At 39.7% G+C, this 16,467-nt stretch overlaps 1 protein-coding gene across 1 annotated transcript in view; it reads left to right on the top strand.

The window, feature by feature from the left end:
- Nucleotides 1-16,467, top strand: part of Patj (PATJ crumbs cell polarity complex component) — a 299,188-nt gene that overhangs the window by 57,455 nt on the left and 225,266 nt on the right. The window contains exons 15-17 of the mRNA XM_028778758.1: nucleotides 725-859; nucleotides 8,892-9,053; nucleotides 12,430-12,561. Of these exons, the coding sequence (XP_028634591.1) occupies nucleotides 725-859; nucleotides 8,892-9,053; nucleotides 12,430-12,561 (429 nt within the window). The remainder of the gene's footprint in view (nucleotides 1-724; nucleotides 860-8,891; nucleotides 9,054-12,429; nucleotides 12,562-16,467) is intronic.

Genomic DNA, 16,467 nt, shown 5'->3' with positions numbered 1-16,467 from the left:
CTGGGTGTGGGGGGGTATAGGGTAAGGGGACAACATCAGAAATGTAAATAAAATATCCAATAAAAATAAAAAAAATAAAAAAAGATAATAGAATTGTATGTGCATGTGCTGGTGCCTACCTGTAGCATTTGAGAGGAAAGGCCACGTGGATTGTGAACTGAAGGCATCCTATGTTACATGGGATTCTGTCTTAAAACAACAGCAGAAACAAGGCTGGAGCTGGAGTTCTGTGGTAGAGCTGCCTACTACTTCCAGAGCTCTGAGTCTGACCCCAAGCCCAGGTAAAAGAGAGAGAGAGAAGAATATTCTGAAATCAGTGTGTTGAGCTGAGATTGAGGTGTGTTCAAGGTGGTTCTGACCTCGCTTGGATGTTCATTAACTTGAGATGTGAGGAAGTTTCATTGTTTTGGTACTAAAGTGTAAGTGGAGGTTAATTAGCTAGTAAAGGGGAAGTAGGGTGTTCTAAGGCAGGAGCACAACAGAACGCTGAAATGCAGTGTTTATACTGGGGAGAGAGCTCAGACTCTCTTGTTTGTCCTAGAATAGGAAGAAAGGTGATTTCATGACTTTACTTACCACTTTTTTCCTGTGTTGGAAATTTTAGGATCTTAGTGTTTGGTTCTAAGAATTGGGGTTTCAGTGTCTAAATGACAGGTGATAGGGGTTGATTAACAGCTGTCCTGTCTCTGTCGTGTTTGATATCATTGCTCTGTGTTCTCTGCAGCTGCTGCCTATCCACACTCTCAGGCTTGGTATGGAAGTCGACTCCTTTGATGGACACCACTATATCTCCTCAGTTGCTCCTGGGGGTCCTGTGGATACCCTGAACCTCCTGCAGCCAGAGGATGAACTTCTCGAGGTAAAAACATACAGGGGAAGAAAAATACATGGCAAAAATGTTAAGTTCTAGGAAATTGTGTTCACTGATTGACAGTGTCACTAATACCAGCCATTTATACCAAGAAATACAAACAGCTTACTGGGTAATACAGAAGTAGATACCACATTTTTTTTTTTTTATTTACTTTTTCCTAGCTGATAAGACCTTTGAGCATCCTTTTGAATGTTTGTCTAAATGGTTGACACAAAGTTTGATATATGTATATGAGTGTTTTGCCTGCATGTATATATGTACACTATATATGTACCTAGTGACTTTGATGGTCAGAAGAGGGCTTTAGGTGCTGGGAGTAGAACTTGGATGTTCTCTACAAGGGCAACAGATGCTCTTAAATGCCTTGCCAACTTTCCAGCCTCACGGTCCCTGGTTCTTGTTGGCAGCATATAGTCATATTTATTTTCAGGCTCTGTAGATTGTTTCTGTAAGGGTAAAAGTAGAACAACATCAGGCTTGTGTGTAGTTGTAAGGGTGTCCTCTTGGGATTCTGTGCTCTGTAGCGCTGCCTCCAATGGTTTTCCCAGGTTACTAATTCTAGTGTCAGTCCAGAGCAGTTTTAGGGCAGAAGTCTTTGTTTCTGGAGCAATTTTACACAATCCTGTAGATACGGGTATAAGATAGGTATAAACATTTGCTGACAATAAATCATTAACTTGTATTAAAATAATTCTTTGGTATGCATATATTTTTGCCACTTATTAAAGATGAAAGCTGGTTTACATACTGAGATGCATGTGCTTGGTTACTTTCATATAAAGAACTAAATCTTGGCTGTCTTTGATATGGCAGGAGCAGAGCATCTTCAGTGTTTTCCAGATCTGATCAATGTTTGGATTTTATAATTGTCAATACTAAGTATGTTGTTTTGCCTAAATACATAGTACAAAGTAGCAGATGTTTAGGACTATTTTAGAAATTGTTCAAAATTCTGTCCTTATCCCAAGCCACAATTCATTTAACAGTTTTTAATGATGCTCAAATCAACAACTCACACAGCAATTTTAAAAAATCAAACATTTGAATGTAATAAAATGTCAGTATATATTAATTTGACATTTATAGGCTGAGGAATGATGGCAGGAAATAATTTAACAATTGTATTTCATGTCTACATGCTTCCAGTCCCCAATTTAGGTGGTACTGGGGATTGAACTTGGGACCTCTTATTCTGCCCACTTAGCTATGTAGAACAATGTGATTAATAACAGCATAGCTTCCATTTTGAGCCACTGTTTTAGGCAGTGTTTGTTGGTGTTGCGTGGCATGGTGACATACATAGTCCAGTACATGTTGTATGTTCACAATTAAGGCCACAGTAAGCTTAGGTTCTGCAGCATGGACACAAGTAGCCAGAAGAAAGCTTGGATTTATTATACGCTCAATTTTAAATTAACTTGTGCTTATTGTACTTTCTGAAATCTTTACTATTGGTATTTTCATGACTATACATTCAGTTGTAGATACAGGGTTGTGATCCACGGTTTAAATAATCTGGCTTCTAAGCAACACTGCCTTGTAGTGATCTTCTGAAAGATTTATAAGATGCTGACTTTCCCAGCTTCCTGCTTAGCTAGCTGCAGTATACCTTTGCTTGTGTTTCCTAACTCTCTTTCCATTGTTCGTTCATGCCATTACTCTTTTATTATGGCTTACAGTTTGAGGAGGTCTTATCCATCATGGTGGGACAGCTATGGTGCCAGGAGCGTGAGACAGCTGGTCACTTTGCACCTGCAGTCAAAGAAGCATAGACTGAATAGGAAATGGGGCCAGGCAATAAACCCTCAAGGTCCATAACCAGTGAACCACTTCCACTAGTGAGGCCCTACCTCTTAAAGTTTCTAGAACCTTTCCAAATGGCCCTACCATCTGGAAGCCAAGTATTCAAAAACAGAAGCTTATGGGGAGTATTTCACATTTAAACTACAAGGTAATTAATAAATCTACTTGGTAGCTGTGGTTCCTGATTTTAGCAATTTCTAAACTTTATGTTTGATCAAAGTGAAATGATAGGATGACACACAGTAGTTATCACCAGCCTAAAAGAGTTTGTTGAGACAAATGCTGAGTTGAGTTTTGGACTGATATGAACAGATATAAAGTTCTTCCTTAAGTATGGGAGGACAAGGTTTTAGAATCCCACTGTAAGATGTAGTAAATTGCTTGCTTGTTTGTTTGTTTGTATTGCCGATTGAATCCAGGGCCTTATGTGTGCTTGGAATGTACACTCCCAGTGAACTTAGTTGTTGTTAGTACCAGCCTTTATTTTATTAATTTATTATTTTGTTTATTTATAAACTTTAATATCTATTAAAAATCTCTAAGTAAAAATTATCCACAGAAATTAACCAGACACAATCTATGCATCTCAGCAAATTCCTAGATAATTAGAATGGCCATTTGGAACTGAAGCTGTGTAGCTTCACATTGAATTTTACCATTTCACTGTTGAATACATTTTTATGCACTTAACTGTCATGAAAAACTAAAAACCCATGACAATTAGAACTAGAAAAGCAATTAGCTTTATATTCTGTTTTATAACTTGTGTTATAATGACCTACATTTGTTCCTTTATCTTCTAATATTTTTGTTCTCTTTTCTATATGTTATACTGTACCTACATATATATTTGTTTATATATATACATGTGTTATTGCCTAGATCCTGCATATGAAAAAGAACATGCATTTTCTTTCTTTCTGAGATTATGTGACATCATTTAATATTACACATTCTAAGCCCACTCATTTTCCTGAAAATTTTGTAGTTACATTTTTTTCTTAAGAGCCAAATCGTATTCAGTCTTACATATATGTACCTGCTTTTCTTACCCATCTACCTACTGTTGGAGAACTATGTTCTGTTTTTCTGCTGTTGTGGATAAGGTCGCAATGGACATGGGAGTACAAGCATTTCTTTGGCCAGGTATGAAACTCTCTAGGTATATGCCAAGCTGTAAAGTACTGGGGCCCAAGTGTAGGTCTGTGTTTAATTTTGAGAAACCTCCACACTGATTTCCACCATAGTGAATAATCCGCAGCCTCTCAGTAGCTGTTCTCAGGTATGTTGATGATAGCCATTCTGTAGTTGTAATTTGCATTTCCTTGATGACTGGGGGATATTAAATGCCTATAAGAACATTGACCATTGGTGTTTCCTTTTATAAGAAGTATCTTTTCAGTTCATTTGTATTGCTTACCAGTTTCCTTGGCATTGGATGTCTACAGTTCTTTGTAAATCTGGATATCAGCCTTGTCTGAAGTGTAGCTGGTAAAGGGGTTCTTCCATTCTTTAGGCTCTCTGCACTGCTCCTTATTTCCCTTGCTTCTCACAAATCTTTCATTTTGGTGCCTTCCTTTGGTTGACACTTGGGTTTAGTGTCTGTGCTATTGGTGTTCTAGTCAAAAAGTTCTTCTATAATCCAGTATCCTGAAGGCTAACGCCTCTGTTTTTTTTTTAAGATGTTGCTGTATTTCATATTTGAAATTAAGATGTTTGATCATTTTAAATTGATTTTTGTACAAAGTGAAAAACCAGAGTCAAATTTCATACTTTTGTAGAAATGCAGTTTTGCCAGCACCATTTGTTGAGTAAGCTATACCTGTCAACGGAATAGCCTGATGTTTTGATAAGGGTGTGTTTTCTGTATCAGTTAAATCAGGTTGAACATACCCATCTCCTCAAATACTCATCATTCTTTATTGGGGAAAGGTAGTTATTTTTATATCATTGACAAGAGTGACCTTGAGCTGTGTATGGAAGATTTATGCCATGAATTTTACTGGATAACTAATGTTCTCTTTCTGGGCCTAAGATCATATCTTTCCTGATTGGCAAGGCATGGCCATAGTTTTCAGACAGTAATCTGTAGAGTGGAGACCATTGATGTGATATGTAATTATTTGCAATTGAGAAACAAGATATATTTGAAAGATGCAGAAGGAATAAAATCAATTTAATTGATAGCTCATTTTATAGTTGTAGATGGTAAAGTATATGTGACTGAGTTTACCAATGAATACTTTTTACATGTGAAATTCAGGGACCCAGAGGTTAAAGTGGTTGCTATGTGCTGTATGTTAGAGCAGTGTTGGATGGTTAGAGTAGATTGAACATAGCATTCCTTCCACCCCCACCCTTGTCAACATAGTTCCCTGTTCTTTATCTAAGGTTAGAATACTCTGGGCCTTTATCTGAAAAACAAAGTGTTATAACAGGAGCGTAAACATTTGGAGTGAGGGAGTGTAATGACCTTTTTACATTAACACAAAGTTAACACAGTTTCATAAACATTTTTTACTTTCTTCTTATTCTTTTATTTTTTATTTAAAACTTTTTATTATTTGTGAATTTTGCATCATGTACCCCAGTCCCACTTATCTCCCCATCCCACCATATTGCCCTTGCAACCTCCCTCTCCCAAAAGAAAATTAAAAATTAAAAACAACAACAAAGGAACAACAACAACAACAAAAGCAATCTACCAACCAACCAACCAACCAACCAACCAACCAGATAGAAAAAACAAAACATCTTCTTGTGGAAGCTGTAGTTTGTCCCACAGAACACCCCTTTGTCCACACATCTTTACTTACAAATGTTCAATGCAGTGAGTCATTGATCTGGTTTGATGCCTCTAACTTCTGCTCCCCAGGACTGCCTTGGAGAGCCCTCCCAATGCTGCAGCAGGGAAGGACAGGACAGGTTTTCCTGTGCTCACATCCTCAGGGCCAACTCTACTGTGCTACACAGGCATGGTCCAGGACCTGCTTTTCTGAGTGTTAGAGCTGGTGAGGGTTGTGGATAGCTCTCCTCAGTGCCACAGCCAGTGAGGAGCAGGGCCTGCGCTGCACAGCCTATGGTATGGTCCCAGGCGGCAACCCACATCAGGGATGTCTACATGGTCTGTAGTGGTAATATGTAGTGGTAATATGTAGTGGTAAGAACCATCAGCACAGACCCCGGCTGCTGCATGGCAACAGACCTAGATATGGCCCATAGCTGCAGCATGGGCCAGGATTTCCCTATGGCCTCAGTTGCCTGGGCAGGCTACTCACATCAGACAGTTCTTCTTGCTCTTCTCTCATAGTGATCAAAGCATTCTTCTCTTTCTCTCCCATCTCCCCACCATATATTTGCATATGCATAGTTGCTTCTACTGAGGGTGGACCCCTGGGTGTCTTCTTCTCTCTTCTTTTTCTTTTTTAAAGTTGTACTGGGGAGCAAGCTTAGCTTTCTTCATCGGAGTCAAGTGCTCTGTTCTCAGTGTTATTCATGGCCTCAGTAATTTGACATCTAAAATGCAGATTCTGGTAAGGAAAGTTGAAATACAGAAAGATGTGACAGTTTTGGAATTTTGGTTTCTTTAAAAATCACAGAAACAACATAAGAATATGTTTTCATTTAATCACAGGTATGGGATATGGGTCTGTCTCAGATTAATAGCAGCTGACTGTGGTTTGCACTGTGCTCTAGCTGGGGCTTGATTTTGCCAGCTATAGATAGTTCCTTTGTGTGCTTTTGGAATTCTGAGGACTTTTCAGAGTATATATAAATGCTAGGGCCCGGAGAGGCAGGGTGGGTTGTTGCTGGCTGTTGGTTGTGGTTTGTTGAGTAATTATGAGTAGAGAAGAGGAAGAGGGGGAAGAGAGAGGAAGAAGAAGAGGAGGAGGAGGAGGAAGAGGAGGAGGAAGAAGAGGAGGAGGAGGAAGAAGAGAAGAAATAAATAAATAACTTGTCCTAAAGAACTTGACTTTCCCTAATCAACATGAAGTAGTCTAATGATAATGTCACCCCCTTTCCTTTCTATACTTTTTTCCTCTACTATCTAGTATTAGGGGATTAGAAGGGTGGAGAAGGGTGGAAGAACTCACAAGGTAGCAAAAGCTGACTACAGAAAGAAGCCTAGATTGAGAGGCAGAGAAGTGCCCTGGGTTCGGAATTTGCCCTGCATGTGTCCCTGTGTATACTGTTTAACATATAAGAAAATCATTTTCCTTCTCTTCTTCTACTGTATGTCTGTGAGAGTCTAAAGAGCTACCATCCATATAATTTGAAGAGCTTCTGTCACAAAGGGGATTGGCTTTGTTATCACTGTGACTGACGTTAACAAGCTTATGTGTAAAGTCAGTGAGTGCTCTGGAAGCCTCTACTCATGTGCATTTTTAAATCAACAAGTCTGCATAATTAAGACTCCGTGTCACTTAAAAGAAGGTCTCAGGCTCAAGGACTTCAAGGAATACTGTGAATTCTAAAATAAAAATTCCAAGTTAAGTGAATGTACACATTAAAAGAAAAACTTTGAAGTTGGCCACATAAACTTTTTGGTTGGTCTCTTTGGTCCCCTCTCCCTCTCCGCCCACCTCCTGTTCTTGCCTTCTCTCCCTCCTCCTCATTTTTTTCTTCCACCCCCAATGTGTTTAATGTACTTCTTAGAGCTTAAAACCAGAAACACAAATACGCTTTGGGGTTAGAGGACCATGCCAAGTCTCAGGCCAGAACAGCTATTTACAGCAGCCATAAATCCCCTTAGCTAGGGGTTGGTAATGGGAAATGTGACCAATGTTTTTAGCAGTAGGTAGTGAAGAGGACTACCAGGCACTGCTGTAATAAGTGGAGACAATTCAAATGAATAAATAATGAACTAAATAAATATTTAAAGGTACTCTAAGATAGCAGCCTGAAAAGTGACTTTCTAATTTGTTGAAGCACAAACTAATAACTGTATACTGTTAGAGTTTCTGTTGTCTTTGTATCTCTTTGTGTATTTAATAGAGGTTACTGTCCACTTGACTCTAGAGCTTTCTGTGCCTGTTTCTTAGCCTAGTATTGTAGATATTATGTGACCAGTGTTCTGTGTAGAGGTTGACTTGAATTCTTCCAAGGAAGACTGCTTGGTCCTGGGTCAGCTGTTCTTCAGACTCATTCATCATCATCATGACTTGAGAGAGGCAGAGAGGGAGAGAGAAAATGAGATTCTCCATGAGGTGTTTTTGTCATTACTGTTGTTTTACTCTATGTCTGAATAATGAGAGACAGGATGATATATCTGGTTTGATGGTTAGGTACTGGGTGGTCACAAATTTGAAAGTGGTTCCTAGGGACAGCACTGTACCACAGCTGACAGAGTGCTTCCAGCACCCCAGTGTTCTGTGTTCTCTCTGGTGCAGGGGTAGATCTGTGGAAACGGTGTTCCTGTTATAGTCAGTCCTACCTGTTATCTCACATGAGAAGACTTGGAGCTAAAACCATATGTGAAAATCACAGTACACCCAATCTAGATTTCTAAATCGTCTTTGATCCAAAGTTTGATGTATCAAAATATATATGATATTTGATGATAGTGATTAATCATTAATTAACAAGGAAAAGATATCCTTTTGAAAGGTAGGTCACACTGCGGTGAACTTGGGAACTGCGCACTTCTGTGATGCTGCACTTGCCCAGTGTATGGGAATTCAAGTGGTGCTGGTGACACCTGTTGCTGCTATAGATGTGTGTGCTAAGGTGATGCTCTGGTGTGTGTTCACTGAGGAGGGGTGTGCTGACTGACAGTAAACTCTGACTGTTCTGTATCAGATGTGCTCACATGTTTGCTAGGCAAACAGACTTACAGTGACAACACAGAGGGAATTGGGTGTTAGGAGGCTGACAGGGACAGTTAGTGCATTTAAGGAATGACAGAAAGCTGAAAGAATGCAGTATTGGATTCTGTAAAGGAGAAACCTCAGAGATGTGAACCATTATATCTCCTATCTAGGAATCGTGCTTCCTGGCACACATTTTATACTTTATTCTCTCCATTTCAGTCAAGATGTAGCCTAAATTTTTTCAATCAAGATTCACCCTTAATTTAGATGTTTTAAATTATTAATAAAATAATATGAGTAATTTTATGGCCTTTGTTTACAAGAACAGTGAGATGCCATCCTGTTTTCTTTTTGTTGCTTCTTAATTTTGTACCTGTTCACAGCTGACAGCCTTGTCATCCTAGGTCAATGGCATTCAGCTTTATGGGAAGTCTCGCCGAGAAGCAGTCTCCTTTCTTAAAGAAGTGCCCCCACCATTTACCTTGGTTTGCTGCCGCCGGCTGTTTGATGATGAGGCCTCTGTTGATGAGCCGAGAACCATGGAACCATCTCTTCTTGAGGCAGAGGTATGAAGGGCTGAGTGTGGCTATTATATATGTGTCCTTTATCAGGGCCACTCCAAAGAGGGTGTTGCAGTAGAAAGAGAGGCAGCTGCCACACCCTATTCAGTTTTATTTGGCTAAGCAACACATCGAATGTTTGACATTCTGGATTTATATTTGCTATCTAGAACTCCCTGATAATGTCAGTGACAATGATGTATATCAATCTGATTTTAGAAAACTCGTTAAAAAAAACAACTATTATTAAAAATTAATTGTCTGGATTCATGGCTTTTCTTTCTATTTCAACTTATTTCATCCTAACAAAGGTATATTGTTGGTGAGTATTGACTGTCTTAGTCTTCTCTTCCCTTTCTGAGAACTTTAAAAATATGAAGAGTTCTATTAAACTTCAGAGTGAGGTTAGAAGCTACCATAAATGCAGAAGATCAGAACACAGGTCAACACTTCCTCTGCTGTTGGATGTCTTTCCTAAGTCCACTGCAGTTGTGGAAGGAGGTATTAGGGCATGGGTTGTTATCGAATGCCTTTTGGAGCATCATCTTTTTTTTTTTTTTAATTGGATATTTTATTTACATTTCAGATGTAATCCCCTTTCCCCCCCCTCCCAGTAACCCCCTATTCCATTCCCCCTCCTCCTGCTTTTATGAGGATATGCCCCAACTCACCCACTCCCACCTCCCCACCCATGATTTCCCCCACACTGGGGCATCCAGCCTTTACTTGACCAAGGACCTCTTCTCCCACCTATGCCCGACAAGGCCATCCTCCCCTACATATGCAGCTGGAGCCATGGGCCCCTTCTTATGTGCTCCCAGGCCAGTGGTTTAGACCCTGGGAGCTCTGGTTGGTTGGTTTTGTTGCTTTCTTCATGGGGCCGCAAACCCTTTCAGCTCCTTCAGTCTTCTCTCTAATTCCTCCATTAGGAACCACATGATCAGCTCAGTAGTTAGCTGTGAACATCCGCCTCTGTATATGTCAGACTCTGGCAGACCTCTAAGGAGACAGCTATGTCAGGCTTGGAGCATCATCTTTATGCCACTTCCCCTCCTTGCCTGACAGCACCAGCACCACCACAGTACTGAGCTCGGGCGTAGGCCTGGGGGATTAAAGGAAGACACAGACTTGGGTCATTCATTAAGAGAGAATGCCAAAACTTTTACTGAGCAGGTTCAACATATACACCAAGCCAGGGAAGGAAAAACATAAACAGGAACTCAACTGGGGGACAGTGGGCTGTCAAGTGTAAATACCCTGCCTAGAGCACCATGCCTACATCAGGATGTTTTGATCTAGAAAAATCGCAGAATGTTACTTGGTAGACAGCAGCACATGGAAAGCCTCAGCCAGGGCATGGCAGCCCTTCGAGGTCCTACACTTGCCAGACACAAGCAGTTTAATGGAAGGCCTTTCTTTTTACCTACCTGCCCTTTGACTTATAATTCAACTGAGTTCATGTTTGAAGTTGTGTGCACCTTAACCCTTCTTGCATACTTTGTGTTTGTGCATCTTTTGGCAGTTCTCTACAGAGTACAGCCTTTCTTAAAACAAAACAACACAACTTTCAAGAAGGGGACTCATATCAAACTTTATAACTTTTACTGTTCTTAGTAAACTGTAATGTGTGTGGTGGCTTCCCTGTAAAGCTTGATAAATAGACTTTGAGTTTAATTTTGTCAGATGTCAATCATCAGCCCAGCTTGCTGACTCTGTGTTCCCGTCCACCATCCTGCAGAGTGGTGAACAGCAGCCTGAAACAGGCCAGTTGTCAACACTGCTGCCTGTTAGCTGATGGCTTTCTTTTTCCGTAAAGGTTGGAGTTATGCAGAATTGTTGTATCAGTGATACAGTCCAGTCCAGTGTAGAATGTGCACATAGGGTGCCGTGAAATCTTTATATGCCTGTGCTTTCTGGTTATATGTGTGCTCTTAAAATTTTGGCTCTTTTCCAAGTGTTCTCTGTTTTTCATTTATCCTGATAAAATCTTCTACTCCTTTTTTTTTTAATTGTTTTTCTTTATGTATACATATGTGTGTCTTTGTAAGTGTATGCTGAGTGTGTGCCCTTCCAGGTCAAAAGAGAGTGTTAGATCCACTTGTGCTGGAGTCACAGGCAGGTGTGAGCTGCCCAGTAGAAGTGCTGGAAACAGAACTTGGATCCTCTAGAAGGGCAGCAAGTATTAATTGCTTAATTGCTGGCATGTCTCTCCAGCTCTGTCATGTTGTTAAATCTCTGTGGTTAGGTGGCAGTGCAACAGTTCTAATTCTGATTGGTCAGTGAGTATACACCCATGCTATCCCAATCATATTAGCCTTTGAAACATTTCATTGGAAGCTGGAAGTATTTTCTTTTTAAAGGTGTCCTTTCCCAGGTTGATGAGATGGCTTGGCAGATTTCTGTTCATGGAAAGTAGAAGGAGGAAAGCTGACTTAACAGAGGTTTTCAGTCTCCACTCGTACGCCACAGCATGTGCATCTACACAACAAGAGTAACGTTTTTTAAATAATAAAAAATAATTTCTCACATCAAACTGAAACATGTGGAGATTAACAGTGGGGACTGTTCCCTTACTTCAGGTTTAGTCAGTCAAGAACCGAGGAAACATTTGGAAACATCAATTGGAGGAAAATAATACTGTGCTAGAATGCCCTGTGTAGTTGATCTGTCTCGTTTCACTTCCCTGAGTTTCTAAAAGGCCTGGGGGTGGGGGAGAGTCTGGAAAAGAGGGATGTCAGGGTGTGGGAATTGACAGAGAACCTGTAGGCTGGTCATTTGAACTAGCTCACTTCCTCTAAGGCCAGGTTTTCCCTGTTCCTACTTGGAGAATTCCCCAGTGCTCAGGGAGTTGATGGCAGTGGCTGATGCTAGCACTGCCACATCTCTGCTGCCGCAGCCAGCACCTCCTCCTCTTCCCCTTCCCTCTTCTTGTTCTTTTCTAGTAAAACTTCCTTGGGATCTTCTGGACTGGTTTCCTTGAGTTCTGACTGTTCTTTTTTTCTGTCTCTGACTAAAATTATGATTATAGTATTGCTTTTAAAATATCTATGTGCCTCTACTTTGCATGAAGTTTACATTTTTATTTAAATTACCTATTTTTCCTTTTATGCTTCTAATGGGATGACAGAGCTCATTGAAGTATAAGAGGTCAGTGTTAACACTTGGGTTAAACCATTTGAAAACGTGTGAGAGCTCTACAGTTCTGAATGTCTGGGTGTTCTATGAAGCTTTGACCTTGAGTGTGAGTTCCCAGTGCATGCCCCCTCTACAAAGAGCAAAAAGCTAACTATGCATGCCAGAGATACTTCCCAGTTTGAAATGAAACTGAGTTCTTTTTAGAATAGGACAGCGGCTCCAGCATTTACCATCCTTGCTCTTTCAGGTTGACCGCAGTGTAGATGTCAGCACTGAAGAGGATGACGATGGAGAATTAGCCCTGTGGTCTCCTGAAGTCAGGACTGTGGAGCTGGTGAAAGACTGCAAAGGTTTAGGATTCAGCATTTTGGATTATCAGGTATGGGGACCTGCTGGGAGGGGTTTTAGTTTATGTTGTGGGTTTCTTTGTTTGTTTGCTTGTTTGTTTGTTTGTTTTTGACTGTTGGTTTATGCTGCTATTGCATGAACTAGTAATTGTTTAAAACATTCACCAAACTCAAGCAAAACTGGATTCCAAAGGAGGGTATTACTCATTCTCTTGCTTTCTTTTCCGTTGGTAGCTCTTAGTGAATATGGCGATGCAGCAACTGGTAGCAATGATAAAGTCGATGCTTTTAGAGACTGGACCTTGGTAAGCTTTAAAAAATGGGTCCAGACCTATTGAAATATATTTCATGTGCTGTGAAATATACTTATTCAGAGCATTTACCTAGGTTGTTTTCGTGTATAAGTTAGATAATCATCACCATTCTCACAGTAAGGTCCAAAAAGAAACCTGGATGCTGAGGTGGGAGGAGGGCAGGCTCAAGGCTAGTTTGTATTTCAGTGCCAATCTGGTTATAAACGTCACCATGTCTGCTAAAGCAGAAGCAAGTGAAAAGAAGCCTGTGCACTTTAGCAAACATCCCCACTCTCGTGTCTGTCCTTCCTGTCACATGAAGACTTCTATGGCTTTGCTTACCTGCTAGTTTTAATGAAGTCAAATAGAAATATTCTTTGTGAAACTATCTGCTGATGGTACATAACACCTTTCTAGTTAAATATTTATTATGGCTCCAGTTCTGACTGAAGTAAGACTCCTGATACAGGATTGGGAGCACTGGAGCACACAGTAGGACACCTTTATTTTTTAGAACTTACCACCTACTGTTCTGCCATTGGACCTCTGATCATTGAGGGAAATTAAGGCTGGGACAAAAAATCCCTTTGCTATTAAAGTGCACATTTTAAAACTAGTGTAACATAAACACAATGTTAATAAAGCAAGATGTACTCCATGAAAGCCCATAAAGTACAAAATTATATAAAACCACATTTAAATTTAGATTCATTCATTCACTCACTCATTCATTCAGTGAATTAATGGTGTGGGTATAGGTGTATGCACGTGCCTTAGTACCCACAAGGTGGTCAGAGGGCAATTTGTTGGGAGTCAGGTCTCTTTTCCACTACCTAGGTCTTGAAGATAAAGCTCAGGCAGTCAGACTTGGCAGCTAGTGCCTTTACCCACTGAGCCAGCATGCTACTCTGAATCTTTTCTTTTAAACATGTATTTTATGGTTATAAATGTTTGGCTTGCATGTTCTGTGTACACAGTGTGTGTTTCTGGTAGCTGCAGAGCTAAGAAGAGGGCATTTGATTCCATGGAACTGGAGTTCCAGAGAGTTTGAGATGGTGTGTGGGTGTTAGTAAGTAAACTTGGGGTTTTTGCGAGAACAACAAGTGCTCTTAACTGCTGAAGCATCTCTCCAGTCTGTGAAATCACTGTTTAATATAATAATGTGATAGAGAATAGAGTACAAGAGAAATACTTAGAACATTATGTAAGATTTAAATTATGTTTTTGCTGGCATATTTCTGGGCCAGATAGGCCTCTGCTCTTAGAACTTCCTTTTAGAATATTATTGAATTATGAGTTGTTGATTTCAAATGAACATTTTGGGAAATAGTGGCAACAGGAAGCATCTAATTGTAAGATTCTCGTAAGAACTCTTGGTTCCCTATACTGTACTTTAGAAGTGTCACCTATCCCCTAGCAATAAAAGACTCAGTAAAATTTAGGCCAGCCAAAACTCACTGGAATTAAATGAACAAATGTCAGTGTGAATTTGTTAACCATTTTCCATGATAAGGTTTAATTTGCAAACACTTTTTAAATGTGATTTTGATGGTCAGCTAGTTTTCATTATTTCAGAGATCTCTGTATTTTCATTGTTAATTGATAAATATATTTTATTGTCAATTTCTTAGAACAACTGCAAGCTTTAAATAGTTATTGATTTGTCTACTTTCACTGTTAAGGGGTGTGTAACTCAGACAGCTAACCAGCAGTTACAGCCCTGAGCTATTCACTCAGCCCAGACTTCCTGGTTTTAGTGTTATACATCTTAAAGCAGAAAATTGTCTCTGAACTTGATAGAGTTCTGAAGGAAAGGAAACTTGTGAGCCTCTCAGTTTTATTCCTAGTTGGCAGGAAATCACTACCAGTTTTGAGCTCTTTTAAAAATGGTTGTTCTAATGTGGATTGTTTTCTCAGTATGTTCTCAGAGGTATGCATTTTTGATTCTGTTGTTTTCTCTTTTGAATATTGCCATTTATAAATGTTTAGTTTTGTTTGTTTGTTTGTTTGTTTGTTTGTTTTTTTCCTGCACCTTCTCACAATCTATATGAATAGACACTGATTTCTGTTCAGGTTGTATGATGTAATTCTGCTGCAAAAAATAGTACTAGAAAATTCTTCTGTATTTGTGTGTTTTGGAGAACTCATAGAAGGCTGCTTAATTTCCTAATGTTACTTTAATTCAGGTAAAATGGATCAGCTTACATCTTCTATAGCCGCACTTTGGAAAGAAAGCACTCGCTTTTATGTTTGGTATTTTCCCTCAGTCAGATGCTAAGCACTCTCACAGTTGGGTACATAGGTATCATTTATCAGGGGTGTGAAAAACCATTTCCCACCAAACCCTTCAGATAATAGGGAAATGCAATTTAAAATTTGATTTGTGGTAAGTTTATTAATTTATTTAATTGTATGACCCTTATAATTAGGTAAAAAATTGTTAGTTTGAAAAATAGGGTTTAGAAAATTAAGTAGAGGAGTAGCAGATGGTATCAGAGGCCATGCTCCTGGGGATTTCCATATCTGCTGTGCTTTGTGTAAACTTCTTAGGTGACTGAAAAGACTCAGGGAGATCTTCTGGCCCTCCCGGGTTTAGCATGTGTACACTAAGTAGTACTGTAGGACACTGTAGCACTTTCCAGTCTTAGGAACTGGGGATGGTTTCTATGTGGTAAGGGCCTACATTAGCTGTGTTGAAGAGGTTGCATCTTTCCTTTTGAGCATTAATTCCAGTTAACTGTTTTTCTAGTTAATAAATTTTCCTCTGCCCTAAGAACTGAAAATTTGATATATCTGTCTCCTGGATGTCTCTAGGGCAGGTATAGTGATATCACATGCAAAAGATCATATGGATTAAGTAAGTTTGTGTGAAAGGAAAGAAAATCTTCTGTTACATGAAAACGTGAGCACTGTTAACCATCAGTTTATAAAATCACCACAACAGTTGTTGATACTAACCCTCAATCATGTGCACACTGCAGTGTATTCAAACTATATAAATTTTAGCTGTATAGTTACATTAGGAAAGTTAATAAGTAGATACCTTTGTTTAATGGAGTTGGAATTTAACTATGAAATTATTATCATGCAGTCAATTCCAGAGAGCCGCATATGAGTCACCCTAAGAATTAGCGCTCCAAAGTTTAGTTTTTACATAATTTAGCTGCACCTTAAGAAAGTATGAGTGAACAGATTAAGGACCTTGAATTGATCCATGGAATGATGGAGTGGGTGACTGTCTCAGCAAGTTGGCAGTCCTAGTATTGATGGACATTGTACAGTGTAATAAAGCCAAGGAGTCTGCTCTGAAATGAAGGAGCTGAGTCTGTCATGGGATTCTAGTGGCAGTCGTATGGCCAAAGAGCGAATGTGGGAACTCACTCATGTGCATACACTTGACACTAGATTGGGACAAGGAAAAGGAGAAAACAGTAACTATAATGCAGGTTAGATTTTAGGATAAAGCTTTTGTTGGCTGTGATATGAGCTGAGGTCAAGTCTGTCCCCACAGAGTCTGGCTCAAATCCTGTTCTGAGTGTTTAGCTTGTGAATCCCCATGGCTTGTAATATTGAGTGGTGGAGACAGTGCATTGAAGTTTGACGGTCAGCCCTTTCTCAAAGCCTCAGAGCACCTGGGAAATTTGT

This window comes from Grammomys surdaster, unplaced genomic scaffold (assembly GCF_004785775.1).
Source record: "Grammomys surdaster isolate TR1022 unplaced genomic scaffold, NIH_TR_1.0 341, whole genome shotgun sequence".
NCBI lineage: Eukaryota > Metazoa > Chordata > Mammalia > Rodentia > Muridae > Grammomys > Grammomys surdaster.
Note: the sequence above shows the minus strand (reverse complement) of the source record. Positions and strands in the feature narration are given on the sequence as shown.